Genomic DNA, 18931 nt, shown 5'->3' on the forward strand with positions numbered 1-18931 from the left:
AAGGAGATAATGTAATGTGCTTAGGTTGATAAATAAGTAATAGTGAAGGGGCTCTTCATCAGCTGACGAAGAGAAGAAAAAAAAAAAAAATGAAAAAAATTAGAGCCAAACCTACCCCTCACCTTAAAATGTTTGGTAACCCTAACCCTCTCCTTAAACTTTTGTCACACTCACTTGACTCTCTTAAGTTTGAACTCAACTTAAGTTTGGTGGTGAAGTTCGACTCAATCAAAATTCAAACTATTAGCGGGATACTCCTATCCCCCCGTTAATATTTGTAACTTGAAGAAATATGTCCTCAAACTTGTAAAAAGCTATCCTTGAAACCTTCAGCGTTTGCCCTTTAACCTTTCTACCCCGCTAACCACAACCATTCACAAAGGTTTCGCGACATCAAAGTGTAGAATGGTCGGATGGATACTTTTACTATTTTTTACTTTAATATCCACATTCTCATTGCAATCAACAACTATTTAAGCGACCATGGTTGGTTTCTCATTCATTCATCAACTTTCAAACAAACAACCAAACAACCAAACCAACAATCAAATATCATACCTTTTTTTAAAAAAATATAAACAATGTCTTACGTAACATTCTATACTGCTACAAACTATGGTGGAGAAGCAGTCCAGTACAATGAAGGTGTAACTGTTGATTTCGCAAGAGATGACAAGTACAATGACAAGGTAAATATTTAATATTCAATTAATTGAATCATTGGACTTTTACTAAATTGGTCTTTTCCTTTTCTTTTTATTCTAGTTCCAAAGCTGTAGAATTCCTAGTGGTCTTTGGGTCAATGCATTCCAAAACAATGATGCTTCTGGTACAGATACTGGAATCCACCAAGAGTTGCATGGTGATCAAACAGACTTGTCTTTTATGGGTGGTCTCTCCAATTTCCAAGTTCTCAGTGATGCATTTGGTTATGCCATTGATGTCAAGTTAGTGTGTGGTGGTGATTTGGCAAACACCCCAGCCAACTCCTACCAAATGGATTTCATTCCCTACGAAGTGACTGGTGTTCAATGCATTAATGGCAACGATTACATTCAATGTCCAATCCCAAAACTCGACCCACCCAATTCTGAAATTGTTTGTCAAGTATCGGTTAAAGAGTTGGCATGGCCAGGAGCTAATGTAGCCAACGGCTCCATCTATTTCCAGTATGACCCATCATCTGGAATCATTTCCTATAGTGACAAGGGTGGTTATCCTGCCAACATGACTATTACTCAAGATGGTTTGTATAATTCCATTGAATATATATTTATACCTAATTAATAATATTAATTTATATTTTCTTTTGTTTCTTTTTTTCCACATATTAGGTAAAACACAATTTTCTTTTATTTTAAATTCAAGACCATAAGGAAGGAGGAAGGAGGGAAGGAATAAATGAATGAAGAAAGGAAGGAACCATATATCTATAGTCAATAACTTTTTCCCTCAGCAAAAAATTAATAACAGTTTTCTTTTTTTATTTTCTAAATATATACCAACCAACCAACTATTGATTTATTATTGAATCAATCACTTAAATATAAATACATTTTCTAATTTTAAAAAATATATAAAAATAAATAAATACAATTGTTTTTTTTTCCTCCATCCATCTTTTTAGTATATTACCAAATTTATATAAATATAAATAGTATACTCTTCTTTAAAAGGAAAGTGATTGTAGATATTAACTAGTACAAAAAATAAATAATAAATTAAAAAATATGGTGGATGTGGGTTTTGTTGGTTGGTGTGATTGATGATCATCACAAGATTTCGTTCATTGACACTCACCCCCCTTCTCACTCTTCGCATAATCAACAACAACAACAAAAATAATGTTAATGTGGATCGAGTTGCTATTTGCTATTGGTTGCAACGACTTGTATGGAAGATACGAATACCATATTCGGTAGTGCTCTGGAATATCTATCACACACATATATGTGTGAGTGAGTGTCGGATGGACTATTATTATTATTATGTATGGATGTCAATCAATAGACTATCAAGTAAGAGAGAGGTAGGTGGGTAAAACTAGTGTAGATTGCAAGACGTTTCAATGAACGAGACAAATAAACCAACTAACCAACAAAAACAATGTGGCTGATCTTAATTATCTAACTACTACTACTGCTTTACTTCATAGGCAAAGTGTTTATCATCACAATTATACTCACTCATACAAAATGGATTCTAAATTTAGGGATGGATGGATGGATGGGTGATAGATACGTACATCGATATGTTTATTATCAATAATAATCACATGTGATATTGGATTGATTGACTTTCTGTTCTCTTCCTCACCTCATCTTCCTCATCCCCACCTACTCACAAACCAATCAAATTACCATATACGACTATAACAGAATAATATAGCTATTTAATTAATAACAATAATAATAATAATAACCTATAGAGAATAATAATAATAATATAGCTATTAATTAATAATAATAACCTATCTCTCTATAGTTTTCACATCGTAATATTAAGAATGTTTAATCACAATCACCATACTCTATTATTATTATTATTATCTTTATTTATTTATTTATTATCAATATCAATACAACTAGTCAATGGTAAATCTGCAACTTGGGAATTATCCAATGGAGGTAATGGACACACTTATAAATTCTTTGCATCAGAGCATCCCATTTCGATCCATGATGCTATAAAGAATTGCGCAACTGTCGACACCGAGTCTTTATCAACGATTAAATCATATCTCGTGACAATTGGATCAAAGCAGGAATGGGATTTCCTCGAGAAGGAGTTGTCAGACTCAAAGGTTTATTATCGAACTTGGTTGTCTGGTACTGACCCTGGTTTAAAAGGAAATTGGGTCTATTCAACAGGTCCACAATTAAATCAACCTTTATTTAATACTTTTACTGGTCAATGTTTTGGTATGTAAAATAATAATAATAAGAATAATAATAATCTATGTATGTTTAATTAGATTAATTAATTTTATTTATTATTATTTAAATTTAGGATATTGTGCATTTCAAACTAGTGAACCATCATTAACAATAGGAGAAGAATATCTTTATGCAAGAGAAAGATTCCCATGGAGTTTTAATAATGCAATGTCAAATAATACTCGTGAACCAGTATCATATTATATATGTGAACAAGAACCTTTGGAAGAAATATTTGCATCGTCGGTTGGTACTGTTGGTGGTCTAGTTATAATCAATAATTTAAAATCATTTAATATTGAATCGTTAAACATTTCATTCTTTAATCCAACAAATAATATTTCAAAATCATGTGACAACATTACATCAATTAACTCTACAAATGTATCGGTTACATGTCAAGTACCACCACTTGCAGGTATTCACAATATCATTGTTCGAGATGGAAACGGAACCAAATCAACTCAGTATGGATGGCAACCTTTTCCACCATTTGTCAAAGCTGTTTATCCTTCTCGCGACCTTTCAGGGTTGGTTACTCTGATTGGTGAGAATTTTGGAGATAATAGTTCGGATGTTCTAGTAGCAGTGACTCGTTCCAAAATACCATGCAAAGTTATCATGTTTTCTACCAACCAGATTATCTGTCAATTGTCAGCACCAATACCTTCAACTCTAAAATTCCTTCCACTTACAGTTCAAGTTGCAGGTGTTTATACTGAAACTTATAAACCAAATATTTGTAAGATAACTCTTCATTTAAATGATACAATTAAACATATTATTAATATTATTACTTTATTTATTTTAATCATAGATTGCATTGATAAATTTTATTCAAGTATTAGATTTACTGGTACATATGAAACGGTTAAAAAAATAATGAATGATAGTATAAAGATGGAAGCTACACCAATTCCACCATATCTAGGTGTTATTGATTCAATGGAACTTTATGAATGCATAAAGGATACAATTTATTTGGTTAAAGACACACCCTTTTATCTTTGGTTGGGTGTTAATTTTGATAAATACACCAACTCTTTTATGATTAATGACGGACCAAAGAATGGGAATGTGACCCAAGTATACTTTGAAAGAATAGAAAATGCCAAAACAAGTACCTCCACACCCATATACTATCATTTGGATACCAAACAACTCAACAATCCAAGAATTTCAGTCGAATCTGTTGTATCACCATTGATTGCATTTGGAGGGGGACTACCTCCTGTCATTACCAATACAACCTATCTTCAAGACAATAGTAGTACAACCTTGACAGTGACAGGGTTGAATTTTGGAAGAGACGCATCTTATGTTTTAACGACCATTCAAGGTGTTCAATGTATCAATCCAAAATTCACCGAAGATCTTCTTTACAACAAGTTTACATGCTCTCTCAGTGCTGCAACCTTAAACTATACTTCAACTACTCAAGTTGAAATCAAATACAATGTGACCGTTCAAGTAGCCGAGCTTGTTGGGTCAATCGTTTTGGTCCATTACAAATTTAAAGAATGTCCAAACAATTGCTCTGGCCATGGAGTATGTGATAAATACTATGGAACGTGTCGTTGTGAACCTGGGTATGACTTGACATTGGATTGTGCAAACTCTACCAAACAACAAGCTTTTATTACCAATGTACAAGAAGGAAGAGGTGTATCTGAGTTGGCATCTCCCCAGCAACCAACACCTCCACCAACACCAGCACCAACACCACTAAACAAAGATAAAGAACAAGGAGTCAATTTTACAACTGGGATTAATTATCTAAGAGAGGTAAATCATGAAGGTCGAGTTGTTAAATTTGTAAATTTAGATAATATGTCATGGATCAATCAAGTCTCTACAAATGGATCGGTTTTCATTGGTCATCTTGACAATGATTCGGTCAAGATGATTGTCAAGGTACATCAATTTGATGTACCGGGAATGATCACATTTGCAGGTGAGGATATCCCCATGGCTCCATTCTCTATCAAATACCACATAAAGATTGTCAATTGGACATGGCAATCACCACTCAATACACTTCAAGTCATTTTCCTTTCCTATCCAAATGCCGTTGTAACAGACAAATGTGGAAGAAAACAAGTAAAGGTAGAGGCATCTGACCCGGGTGACCAAGTACTATGGACAAAGGTACAAGTTGGAAGATCACTATTAAACTGTAAAATTGCAAGTCGAATGATTGTCGATGGTGACACTCTTCCCTCTAGAGTATCTTTGCTAAGTGAAAACGATGAATTACAAGACCAAATTAAAAAGGAAGGTGGTGGAACTGCAGGATTCAATATTCTAACTGCTTTTCATATCCCACATTTTCGATCTGTTGAAATTGATCCAGCCTACAACGCCCTCCTACTTGGAGAAGATGACAAGTTTAATTTGGGTGACGACATTGAATGCGACTCTTTTGCAAAATGGAAGATTATTGCCATTGTTGTCTGTGGAAGCTTTATCCTCGTTACATTGACCATTGCTTTAGTGTTCATTACAAAGAAAAGATTACAAGTTACATTTTCTAAAAATTTAAATCGAAATAGAACCACTCCCAAAATAACAAGTCCGAGAATAGTCTCTTCAATCAACCAACAACAACAACAACCACCAGAAATTGTCATCATAAATCATAATAATAATACTATCCCTCTAAGTCCAATACAAAAGAAAATTAATGATTGGGTAAACTCTCAGACATCACCACCACCTGATAATCTAAATAAATAAAAAAAGATGTATCTATTTTTATTATCCTATCTTTTTTAATAACAATCAACTCTATTTGAATCATCGTTTGTAGATGATTTTTTCTTTCCAAGATTATTGACATAATAAAATAATGAGATATCTTCTTCTTCATCTTCTGTGAATGTTTGTTTATCTAAATCTTCCAACCCTGATTTAATAGAACCAATATCAATCGATTGTAATAAAATTGTAATCTTTTCTATATAATCTTGATTATTTTTAGAGTTTTTTAATTTCTCCAAACATGTTTCAATGTTGGCAAGACATTGAATAGATTCCAATCTATTTACTTTATCTTCTAATATATCCTTTACATTTTCTATTAATAATTCTATACCTTTAATATTAAATAATCCTTCTAATCCCTAAATATTATATTGAATCAAATAGTAAATATAAATTGTTATTTTTTAAAATAATTATTATCACATACATTATCAATAGATAAAAATTGATTTAATAATTTAATTGTACTTAATTTAATATTCCAATTACTATCATTCATTAATCTATAAATCAAATGATTGAATTGATATTTATCATTACATTCTTGATTGTGTAATAATTTGTTGATAAAATCAAATGAATATTCTTGTTTAATCCATGATGAAAATAATTCAATTGATGATCTAAAAAAAAGTAAATATAAATTGTTATGGTAAGTATCTTTTTTAATATTTTGCATACAATTTAGGATATAAATCTTGATCAGAAAAAAATAATAAAATTGAATATGGGAATGGATAGGATGGAGGTTTTTCATCATGCATTTGTAAATCATTACTACTCTCTTCCATGAAATTAGTTGATGGTACTTCTTCTTGTTCTTGTGTCCATGCCAATAATTCTTGAAATTCTTCATCATCCCATTCAAAGTCATCATTTTCTTTGAGTGAACGTTCATCTGAATCGGCAACAGATGAACCTCCACCTGCAAAAGATAGATGATCGTATGTTGGTTGGTAGGTTGGTTGTAGTTTGAGATGTTGTTGTTGTTCCTTTTGTATCATGGTTGTGTATTTGATCAAATTGATTTGGTTATTGTTCATTAATTGATCACTGATTGATTTGGTTGGTAGTTGATCATTTACAATTGAAAGTTGGTCAATTCTAATCGAATCTTCTTTGATTTCCTCTGTCAATTTATCCCACATTTCATGTGACATTGTAGAAAGCACTTTGATGACATCCAACGCACTTGATCTAACATAGGAATCTGAATCTGCCAACTTTTTAACAACCACTGATGCTATACCATGATCCAATAAACATTTTCCAAAACTCTTTCCATCCTCTTTAAATAGTTTTACTAAAAATGTTAAACCAACTTCTCTAACATCACTATTTGGACTCATCAAAATTCTATTAATTGACTGAAATATTGATATTCCAAAATCCTAAAAAAATAATAAACAATTAATAATTAATTAATCATTTTATCTAGTTTTTACTACCTACTGAATCATTAAATAAATTTAATTGATTATTGTCATTGAATTTAATGATTGATTGAATGGTTGATAAAGATTGTTTGATAATAATTCGATGTTGTGATTTTACTGTACTGGTTAATAAATTTGATATTATTTCTGTTGGGGTTGGTTGTGCTTCAATTGTCTTGATTAAATGATTAAAATCAATAAATTGTAGGCAATCCAAAGCCTCTTTTTGTATTTTAGTTGTAATATTGATCAATGATCCCATTGGTAGAATCGACATGCATAATCTATAAATAAAATCAATCCATTTCTCTGGAAATATATATTTTTCATTTCTTTTTAATATTATTTTTGTTGAATATATTAATCTAAATAAATAAAAAAGTATTAAGATGTTTCCTCTTTTCTTTTCTTTTTTCTATTTTTTTATATATTTACCCATAAATAATTAATTCTGAATAAATATATTTACTATTTAAATAATCAGATTGTGGAAGAGATTGATGGTTTAATATTATATTTGTGATTGGATCCAATAAACTAAATAGATGATCATTGCAAAATGGAAATAAAAAGGTTGATTCTAAAATTGATACCAAATCAATTGCAGTAGCTATCAATTCCTTTTGATTTGATTTTAATAATTTATCAATTACTGTTTTAAATAATTGTTTCATTGCTAAAAATCATAAAAATAATAATATAATTTGGTTAATAACTATACAAATTTGGTAATGTAATCAATGCTCTCTTACAATTTAAAATATTTTTTAATATTATTGAATGACCATTATTATTATTATCTTTCTTATCATTTGATTGAATTGCCAATGTAAATAGATCAACTACTCTTTCTCTTACTAATCTATTATTTTCAAATAGCAAAGAGCAAGATAATTGAAGCAATTGATTTGATTCTAAAAACTTGCAACCCATTTCACTATCCAAAAGTAGAATCAATAAATCCAATATACAAATCTTTGTATCAACCATACTATCTGAATCAGATCCAATGGGTCCAGCAACCTCCAATTGTAAATGATGACAAACTCTTTTTGACAATATATTTTTAATATTGACTCTATTTTCATCATCTTCATTTAAATGATTGATAATTGTAAATAATAATTGAACTGATGTTCTACAAACCTAAATTGATTAAATTGAAAATATATTAATATCGTACTATATTATATATATCATATTTCAAACTTACAAAATTAGAAGGAAATTCAAATGAATTAAATATAGAATCTATTAAAATAGATAATAAAGATTGATTATTATTATTTTCTAATAGTAGGAGGTGATTTAATATTAAAGTTGGATTGTTGGATATAATAAAGTCCAACGAAGATAGAGCAGAGTTTCGTACTAGTGGTTCATTTTCTCTTGTGTATACAACTACCATACGTCTTATCAAACGATCAACTGTAGATCTTGTCGTTTCATCGTGATGAGTTTGATAATATTGATAGATTGATGGTTGAGAAAGAAGCATTGACAAGACCTTTAAATTGATTGATAGTTTTTGTGCGTGCTTTTCAACATCACATTGTTCCAACAACAAAGATGATGCTATTACATTTACAAGATCATAATCTTTATAAACTGTACTGTTCTTTGAAGGAGGTAACAACAATAAAGAGAATCTATCTTTTAATTTTTCAAATCTTGTATCATCATCCTCTTCTTCTTCTTCATCATCACTATCATCATTATCTTTTTTGTTGTTATTATTATTATGATCGTGAGTGTTGACAGATCTGACTCTTAAAGCATCGATCATCAGTTGTATTCTCTTTTCATTTGATTGTAATAATTTGAGTATTTCACTGCTTTCGGTCTTGCTTGATATCTTGATATGATCATTCATTATGATTGGTGCGTCCATCTATCATATGAATTATATGTATATATTTATCTGACCGATCTTAATTAAAACGAAAATTCGCTTGGATTCAGCAACTTGGGTTCCAAGAAGGTTCATTAAAAATAAATTAAATTAAAAAACTGTGAATTCAAGGGAGAGGAGAACAAAGATGATGGGGGTTGTGATCATTAATTTCATTAAAAAACTTATTTAATAATACATAAACATATAACACAACATACATACTATCTATAATATATATAACTTTTTTGTACAAAAGATATCTTTAAAAGAGAAAAAGAAGAAGAAGAAATGAATAACGATAGTTTGATTGAAATTACAGTTGTTGATGAAAATGAACAAATATATCAAGTACCTGTAGACTTGACTGGAAGTGTAGAACAATTTCAAAGAGTATTAGAATTTGAAGTATGTATTCATATATATAATAAAGATTATTTATAATTAACATTAATTTATTGTTTGTAGACTACTATTATAGTAAAAGACCAAATTCTATTACATGAAGGTAAAGAATTAGAATCTTCAAAGATTGTATCACAATGTAATATAAAACAAGGTGATCTTATATTTTTAAGAAAGCGTAGACCTGTTAACCCTGCACAACAACAAGTGGCTCCAGGACACCAACAACAGTTCCAACAACAACAACAACAACAAAGAAGACCACAGCAACAACAACAACAAGATCCATTTACTGATCCAAAAACATTGATTAATTACTTTAAAAATAATCCAACTGCTTTGGAAGATTTAGCAAACGTATGTATACACTATTGTTATTGTTTTTGATAATCACTTCATATTGCTAACTTGTTTTTTGTTCTAAAGAAAAACCCACAATTTGCTGATGCAATCTTGACAGAGAATGAAGAAGTTTTAACATTGTTTATTGAATCGGTTAGAAAACAAAGAAGAATGGCTGAGTTGGCTGCCGACCCATTAAACGAGGAGGGACAAAGATTGTTGTATGAAGAGATCCAAAGAGAGAATATCGAACAAAACATGCACCACGCCATCGAACATACTCCCGAGGTGTTTGGTCGTGTCATTATGTTGTACATTGACACTACCATTAACAACATCCCTATCAAGACATTTGTAGATACTGGTGCCCAGCAATCTATTATGACTGCCAAATGTGCTGAACGTTGTGGATTGATGCGTCTTCTCGACAAGAGATTCCACGGAGTTGCCAAGGGTGTTGGTACCGCCAAGATCTTGGGTCGTGTCCATGCTGCCAACATCAAGATTGGAAACTCTAATTTTTCAATTGCCCTCTCTATCCTTGACAATCCATCACAAGACACTGAGTTTATTTTGGGTCTTGATATGCTCAAGCGTCATCAATGTCTAGTCAATCTCAAAAAAGATTGTTTAGAGATTGGTGAAGAACATGTACCATTCTTGGCTGAAAAAGATCTCAAAGAAATCCTTGGTTTCGATGAAGCTCTACCTGAAAATTATACTCCACCAACAAATGAAAATAATAATAACAATAATAATAATAATAGACCATCATCAACCTCTTCAACATCTTCTACATCCAATTCATCACCAACCAATACAAATACTAGAAACCCAGTAGCAGCACCTACGATTGCATCACCACCATCAGCACAAACACAAGCAACACCAACCTTTCCAGAAGAATCTATTGGAATGTTGATGTCATTGGGTGCCTCAAGACAAAAAGCTATTCAGCTATTAACAAGAGCAAGAGGTAATGTTGATCAAGCTGCATCTCTCTTTTTTGGAATGTAAAAAAATAATATAAATAAATACAAATAATAAATCAATCTTGGTTGATGTGTAAAATAAATCAATAAATAAATATTTGTTTTTTTTTATTGTTATAAATATATATATAATTACAGGGTTTTGGTTAATTTAGAAAATAGATAATAATATGAATGATACTACAAACAAGAGGAATGGTGTGGTGATGGATGAAGATGATACAACGCATGAATCAGTTGATGGTGCAGTCTTTGATGTGGCTGAGAATATTGGATCGATTTCAACAAAATCTGCAAATGATGGAACTTGTATGCCAATGTATTGGATACCTGCTGTTGATTGGGTTGATGAATCGACTGATGTGATTGCTTGAATGGATGTTACCATTGCATTGGTGTCATCGATATCGGCACGGTTGCTGAATGATGCCATCATTGTACCGACTGGTGTGTCAATAGTATATGATTTGATGGTTGTTGATGATGATGTATCGTAGTGATATTTGGTGGTTTCATTGTCGCATTTGTATTCGATTTGTGATGGTGATTTGAATTGATAGATGATACGTAGTGATGAGTTGATCGATTCAAATGTGGAACTATCGATGGTCATAAAATGTTTGATAGAGTTGGATGGAATAACAAGATCATCACCAAGGTATGATTGAACAGATGCTGTTGAATGTTTGGTGACATAGAGTTGAATGTTGTGTGTGGTTGATGTTGAGTTGTAAACGGTTGTATTTCCATACTCATCATATACGTCCCATTTGGTGAGTGGAATAGTTTGAACGATAGTATTGTCTTGACGAACTTCTTGAATGTGTGAAAGTAGGAATTCCATAGAGTTGTTAAACATTGTGAATTTACCTCCTGACACTGATCCAGAGTCACCCGACACCAATGATTGACTGTATGTGATTGAACAATCAGCTCCACTGTATCCATTGTTGCATTGACATTGTCCAGAGCTGACACAGGTTCCATGTGATGAACATGAGTTCAAACATTGTAACAATGTGTATTTGAATACTCCTGCAAAGGTATGTTCATCTGAATTTGCAGAAATAATAGTGACATCCAAAGTTGAAGTTGCATTGTTGCCAGCATCACTATCAAATGTAAAAGTAATATGTTGTGCATCGACAACTACAACACCACCACATTGACTACCTCCGATGGTGACAGTAGATGGTGAATAGAATTCAGTACCAACGATGGTGACGACACTTGAGATGAGGTAGAAAGACGATGAAATCGATGTGAGAACTGGTGGATTACTGGTGTAAGTGGCTGTTATGTATGCATCGACAGAATCAATTGATAAATCAATATCAGATTCAAATTGACTTGCATCACCAAGAGTACATTTCAACTTGGTTCCATCACTTCCATTGGCAACTGGTGAGGTACATTCTTCTCCTCCAATTTGAATAGAGATGGTTGTTGGAGTTGAAACCAATCTTGTAGTCCAAAGGTATTTACCAACTAATTCAACAACACCTCCATATGGTGAGGTTGATGTGATAGAGGTGACAGATGCCTTGATGCTGAGTGGTTGAGTATTACTATCTTGACCGTCAACATTGACTATAATATCTCCATTCTTTGATGGACCTGTCAATTTAGCAGACAGAGTTGTTGGGTTTACTAGAGTAGTTGCAATGATTTGATTGTTGATTGTTATCTTTGCAATATCAATTCCAAGATTGGTACCTGTGACTACTAAATCATCACTACTGCCTTGTTGAACAATACTGCTGATTAAAGGTGCAATGTATGAGAATTGGACTGGTGATGGTGATTGTGCTCCATCGATAAAAACACTAATATTATGATTGACACCAGAACCTTGAGGTGAAGTACAAATAATCATTGTTGGTGATGCACCAGCATTGGTACATTGTTGATTGAGATCTTCAATGACTACTACTATATTGGTTGGTGATCGATCCAGTCTAGTTGAATATAAATATGATCCAACAATTGTCAACTGGTCACCGATTGTTTTAACTGGCTTTGAAACAGATGTAATGATAGGTTTGAAATTAAGTGGTACTGGATTGGAGACACGACCATCTACAAGCTTGGCAGTGATGAGTGCATTTCTCATTGTTGAAGTTGTAGGCATCACTATGAGGGTTTTGTTGACATAACTGTATGAAATGATTGGCACATTTCCAAGATAAACTGATACACTTGTTTGTGAATCTCCAAAGTTCTTTCCAACAATAGATACTATTGAATTGTCGTTAGCAATGTTGACCGAAAAGATGACAGGTGCACCATAGGCAAAGTTGATAGTATCTGATACCAACCCGACTTGAACCGTAACAGGAATATTAATTCCATTACCTGGTGGAGCTTGACAAGTGATATAACTCATATCTTGATCATCGGCAATCTTTACGACATTGGTACATGGAGTATCACCTGGGAACATGACTGTGATTGGAACGGTTGATCTAAAAGCATCGACATTGTTGAGATATAAACCACCAATCTTGATTTCACCACCTTCTGCATCAGCTGATGTGATTGATTTGAGAATTGGTCCAATTTGGTTGGGATATGAAGATGAAGATTGACCAGAGACATTGACCATCACGAAACCATTGAGTACAAACTTTGGTAGAGTTGCAGTGATTAAAGAGTCACTGACAACTACTTGTTCTAATTGAACATTTGGTTGATTAGCAAATATTATTTTAACATTTCCACTGACCACTCCAAATGAAGTACCAGAGATGGAGATTGTTTGGGTGTAGTGATTGGCAACTGATTGTTGAGAAATACCAGTAATGGTTGGAGCTGGATACGAGAATAACAAGGTAGCACTTTGACCATCGTTTGTTAATACCAATGTATGATTTACTCCAGTACCAGCTGGTAGTGGGAATGTTAACGTGGTACCTTGCATTGAAATTTGTGATGTGATTAAAGAATCACCATCAATTTGGATAGAACTACTTGTAGGAGTTTGATTAGCTCTCATTCCTGTAAAGTATTTACCTGTCAATGTTGTAGTTGATCCAATTGTTTTAACACCAGATATACCAGTGATCAATGGGGTGACAGAGAATTGAATAATATTTGAAAATTGACCAAATGAAGTAAGATTGAATGGAGCATTGGTAACTGTATCCGAAACTGTAAATATGACGGTTGTATCACTGACAGATTGAAGAGTACCAAATAATAATACAATCTTTGATGTTAATGTACCAAAGTTTTTACCAACAACAGTAACAGTTCCATCGGTTGTATTTTGGGTCAGAGACTGTGAAGTAATGATTGGTGGTGGGAAAGTGACAACTAATACAGTTTGTTTCGTTCCAATATAAACAGACAAGACAGCTTGTCCACCTAGTCCACTTGGATATTGACATGTTAAAGTGGCTCCTTTGGCAACTGTGTTGGTGCATGCCAAGTTGGCCAACAATACAGTTACAGCAACTTGGGTTCCTTGGTAATCTACACTATTTAAATAGAGACCACTAACAGTAAGGATACCACCAGTTAGCGAGAGAGGAGAGACTGTAAAGAGGACAGGTGCCAAAACAAATGGGAAATTGGATGCAGCCATTTGATTACCGACTTGAATATTCAAAACTCCATTCTTGAGCTCTGCAAGAGCACTAAAAGTTACTCCTCCAGTGATGAATGCAGTTGGTAGGATCAATTGACTGTTGGTCATGACTACAATGTCTGACAGATCACTACCAAAGTTTTCACCAATGATTGAAATGGTAGAACCTGTTCCTTGGATGACTGCAGTGATGGTTGGAGCAGCATAACTGAATAGGAATGTTTCAGATACTATTCCATCGGCGGTGATGGTCAATGAAAGGTTGGCACCAACACCAGCAGGTGCAATCACACCTAAAAAGGAAGATACCTGGTTGTAAGACGATGAACTAAGGGTTGCTGGTTTCGAGTTGAATAATACAGTCAAATCGGTAGTGGTACCATTAGCACGATTAATTGAAAGGTAACGTCCAGAAATAGTTAACAATCCACCAGCTACGGGAACGATTGGTACAGAGGTAATAGCTGGTTTGAAATGGATTGGATATCCTGGTGCAATTGATTGAAGACCGTCAACTCTAACTTGAATGAATCCATTGGCAGATTGTGGTGATGCATTGGTGATGATTCTAGTATCGGTGAATGAAACAACCGTAGTTTCAAATGCAGCTACATCAGTGGTGATTAGATCTTTGTTGGGACCGAAATTAGCACCTTGAATAGTTAGACTGAAATCAGTTTCACTTTGTATGATCGATGTGATCAGTGGTGCAGCATAGGAATAGGAGAACACGTTACTAGCTATATTGTTCATATAGACAGTTGCTGTTTTAGTTCCAGTTCCTGGAGGTGCTTGACACACCATATAAGTGTAGGTGGCATCGATCGATGTTGAGAGTACTGGACACAAGGTAGAGGATCCGATGATAACCTTTGGTGTGAGTGGAGTACCGAGACTGTCAAATGCATACAACGAAGTACCTCTAATAGTTATATTAGCACCACCAGTAGTACCAACCGGTGTCATTTGATCGATAAATGGAGAATATGATATAGTCCAAGGTTGAGTAAACACACCATTGACAGATACTCTAAATGGCCCATTCAATATATTAACAGACCACATAAAGATTGCAAGTGTCGGTGATAAATACGATGGAGTGATAGCTGTAAAGGTTCCAAGTGGATAGGTAGGTGCTACAAACAATACACTACTCACTACATTCCCAAAATTGGATCCAGACACTATAATTGTGTATTGATCTGGTGATGCACTAGTTATAGTAGGTGACTTTTATATATATATAGATAAATAACAATGATGATGGATACATTTATATAAAATGAATTAATATAAATATACATGTGTCTTTTAGATATCAAATAAAATGTATTTCATACTTGAGCAAAAACCAAATTTATGTAGGACAGAAAAAGAACCGCCAAAAATATCTTGTTGATCTTCATAATTATTATTATTTTAATTTATCCAACAAGTACTATTTGTTGTTGTACCTGTAAGATAGAGATAAAAATAATTATTTAGATTTAAATTTGACAAGTAACAGCCCTTGTAACAATATTCTTTTGCTACAGAGATTAATCAGGTGATTAAAACGCAAGTAATACGAAACCCACCAATGAGTTCACCAAATGTGGACAAATCGGCGAACAAAAGATCCTTCCTTGAAATGTGGAAAAAGTCGTTTCGATTTTGGTACAAATCAAAAAAAGTCGAGAGATAAATAAATTGGATTGACAAAAATAGATATTGAGTTTGGTTGGGATTTAATTAATTAAATTATTTCTTTTTTAGAATACATAAATAAATAAAATGATCATTAATAATAATAATGATAAAGATGAAGATGATGATAAGATCTTGGTACCAGTTGATGGTGTTACACCTTTGGTAGTTGAATCATCTGATGTGGAGGTTGTTGGTGAAGAGGTTGCAGTTGATGAGGAGGTAGTGGTGGTGGGAGTACCTGTTGTTGAAGTAGTAGTGGTGGAACTACCAGTTGTAGTTGATTGTGAAGATTTAATGACACGAACAAAAAGAATTTCAATTGGAGCAGAACCAGTCTTGACAATGGTGAAATCAGAATTGGATACTTGTTGATTGGAAAAGTTGGCGGTTGAGATGTTGAATGTAACTGTAAAGTTACCACCAGTAGTACCAACATTGACAGTATCTGTACTGACTTTGGTCGATCCATCAGAGTTGTATTCTAGTTTCCAGGAGGATGCAACCTTGTCCATGTAGGTCACCTTGATTTGCAAGTTGGTTTGAGCACCATACATAAAGGAATCGTCGAGATAGAATAACATTGATGTGCTTGTGATTCTACCTTCGAACGACTTGCCATTGGCAGCATCAGCCACACCAGTGTAGGTAGTTGTACCATTGGTCGTAGTGTACCCAGGTTGATCTAGTTGAACTAGGAATCTCTCGTAATTGTTGACCCATGGACGTGAAGGCCACACCAAGTCATTTCGATCCACCCAATAAGTATCTTGAGCCGATCGAAGAGACACCCAAGCATCAAAGGCATCTGATTGTTTACGACCCAATGATAAACGAACCCAAGTGTAAAACGATGAATACGGTACGAGATAACTGGCAGTTTTGACGACATACAACCAATTTACATTCATTTGGAGTGCTTTTAGATTAGACATTTTAACTGCATAGTATAGTGTGTTTTTAGGTACATTGTATCCACATTCATCATAACACTCATTCTCTGTTGCAATGACACGGTTTGGATTCTGTAGTAATGGCCATGACCAATTAGTCACCAAATGTCCATTACTTTTATCAATCACAGTACCGTAGGCAGGTATATCTGATAAATGGAAATTAAACAACTCTGTAATACCAGTTCTAATTCCCATCCCTTTTGCAACTGCATCACGTGCAAAGAAATCTTTCTTTGGTGTTGTCCATTTATCTAAAAAGATTATAAAAAGCACAAAAGTAAGTATCTTTCAATCAATTATTAATGTGTTATTATTATTCTTTTGTTTGTTTTTAAACACGTACCAATATCAAATGGATAATCTTCACCTGTAAATACAAGTTTATAAGCATAATCATCGTTTGGATCAGAGTTTTCACCATTAAAGATATTTACCAAATCTTGCATTCCTTGTTGGAACCAACTGTTAAACATATCAAATGTAAAGGATGTATTTACATTATTGATATAGTTTCCAATCTCTGTGAAATCAAATTCACACCAATTGAATCCACCTGGAACATAGATGAATTTTAGTCTAGGGTCTGCTCTCATACCCTTTTCTAAAAATATATATCTATACATCTTTTTCATCTCTCCCCAAACACATGGATTCCAAATTGGTAAATGATCCTAAAATAATTAAATAAATAAGAATAAATTAATAAATTAGAATAAAATAAAAAAGATAATTCTATTTCTATTATTTGTTTTGTTTTGTTACATACATGACCATCATAATCTTTACCAATTGAAGTAACATTGCAAATAGATTGGATGTTTGATGGAGCCCAGTCAACACCAGTTGTCCATATTCTCATCCAAAAGGGATTAGTTGTTGCATTTTGAGTTGCAAAGGTAGCAAAGTCCATCTCCAAGATGGTAGTGGTCGTATTGAATTGATAGACACCGACAGTTGGATTGATCTGTCTCCAAGACACATCAAATACACCTAGACCAATATTGACAGATGTATCTCTACTCTCTGAAAAGAGACCAGAGTTTGTTAAAGGTGTTACATGAGATGGCACATACCAATCATCACCTGCAATCTTATCATATGCACCCAAGCAAACATGTAAATGTAAACAACCAACTAAAATAAACAATAAAGTTTGATTTAATTGTTTCTTCATATCTCTCTATATATTATTTATATAAATAAATATAAATAATTAAAGTAAGTAAACAATGAGTGTTTAAATATATATGTACTGTTTTGTTGTCTTCTCAAGATATTCAAACCTCCATGAGGAGAAAGAAGATCTTTAAAAAAATCAAAAAATCTTGTTTTCTAATCTTATTTTCATTGAACAGTGAGGAAGATGATTGGTTGGGTTTGTCTTAAACCACCATTAATGAGGGTTACAACAGACATACAATATAGTGTTGTTTGTTGAACTGCAACAACATTATATTAGGAAAGTATGTCCTTTCCAATCTCTATCGTCGTCTTCTTGTTATTATTCGAAGCGTACACGTAATATCGATGTTGTTGTTGTTGAACTTCTTACCAAATAATAATAGTACACATATACAAAGTAGTATTATACACCTTCTGGTTTGTGGATAGATAGATGCTCTACTTGAAGAAAGAATGAATGAATGAATAAATATATGATTGGCTCATGTTAAGACATCTGTGATATTAATAAAAAATAAATAAAAATAATAAAACTTTATATTTGTTGGACGAAGAGGTAACTTGCAGATTAGTATTGAGTTCATTGTAAATTTAATAAATAAACGAATACACATACAATATGTCGCTATCAAATAGAATCATACATTCTGTTTTCAAACCATCATCATCATTAACCTCTCATTTGAGATTAATCAATCAGAGTAATAATAGTAATAGCAAATATATAATAACATCATCATCATCGTCTCTTAA

At 33.0% G+C, this 18931-nt stretch overlaps 4 protein-coding genes across 4 annotated transcripts; 2 read left to right on the top strand and 2 right to left on the bottom strand.

Moving 5' to 3' along the window:
• Positions 1-581: 581 nt before the first annotated feature.
• On the top strand, positions 582-5672 carry DFA_07420 (calcium-dependent cell adhesion molecule-1; the record flags this gene model as incomplete). Its single annotated transcript, XM_004367223.1, has 5 exons — positions 582-689; positions 766-1246; positions 2589-2921; positions 3010-3678; positions 3754-5672. The coding sequence occupies 5 exons, from the start codon at positions 582-584 to the stop codon at positions 5670-5672; spliced, it is 3510 nt and encodes a 1169-aa protein (XP_004367280.1).
• A 93-nt stretch (positions 5673-5765) lies between these two features.
• Positions 5766-9008, bottom strand: DFA_07421 (uncharacterized protein; the record flags this gene model as incomplete). The annotated part of the gene is made up of 8 exons (XM_004367224.1): positions 5766-5799; positions 5841-6058; positions 6127-6322; positions 6381-7090; positions 7152-7500; positions 7571-7811; positions 7852-8281; positions 8508-9008. 8 exons carry the CDS (start codon positions 9006-9008, stop codon positions 5766-5768), a joined length of 2679 nt encoding a protein of 892 aa, XP_004367281.1.
• Positions 9009-9317: 309 nt separating this feature from the next.
• Positions 9318-10790, top strand: ddi1 (ubiquitin-associated domain-containing protein; the record flags this gene model as incomplete). The annotated part of the gene is made up of 3 exons (XM_004367225.1): positions 9318-9434; positions 9495-9788; positions 9858-10790. 3 exons carry the CDS (start codon positions 9318-9320, stop codon positions 10788-10790), a joined length of 1344 nt encoding a protein of 447 aa, XP_004367282.1.
• Positions 10791-10916: 126 nt separating this feature from the next.
• DFA_07423 (uncharacterized protein) lies at positions 10917-18412 on the bottom strand (the record flags this gene model as incomplete). The annotated part of the gene is made up of 6 exons (XM_004367226.1): positions 10917-15584; positions 16115-17247; positions 17340-17667; positions 17763-18176; positions 18280-18300; positions 18350-18412. 6 exons carry the CDS (start codon positions 18410-18412, stop codon positions 10917-10919), a joined length of 6627 nt encoding a protein of 2208 aa, XP_004367283.1.
• Positions 18413-18931: the final 519 nt, after the last annotated feature.

The sequence above is a fragment of the Cavenderia fasciculata genome (assembly GCF_000203815.1).
Source record: "Cavenderia fasciculata unplaced genomic scaffold Scf_ET2XIPL01CNAVH-3, whole genome shotgun sequence".
In the NCBI taxonomy this organism is placed as follows: Eukaryota; Evosea; class Eumycetozoa; order Acytosteliales; family Cavenderiaceae; genus Cavenderia; species Cavenderia fasciculata.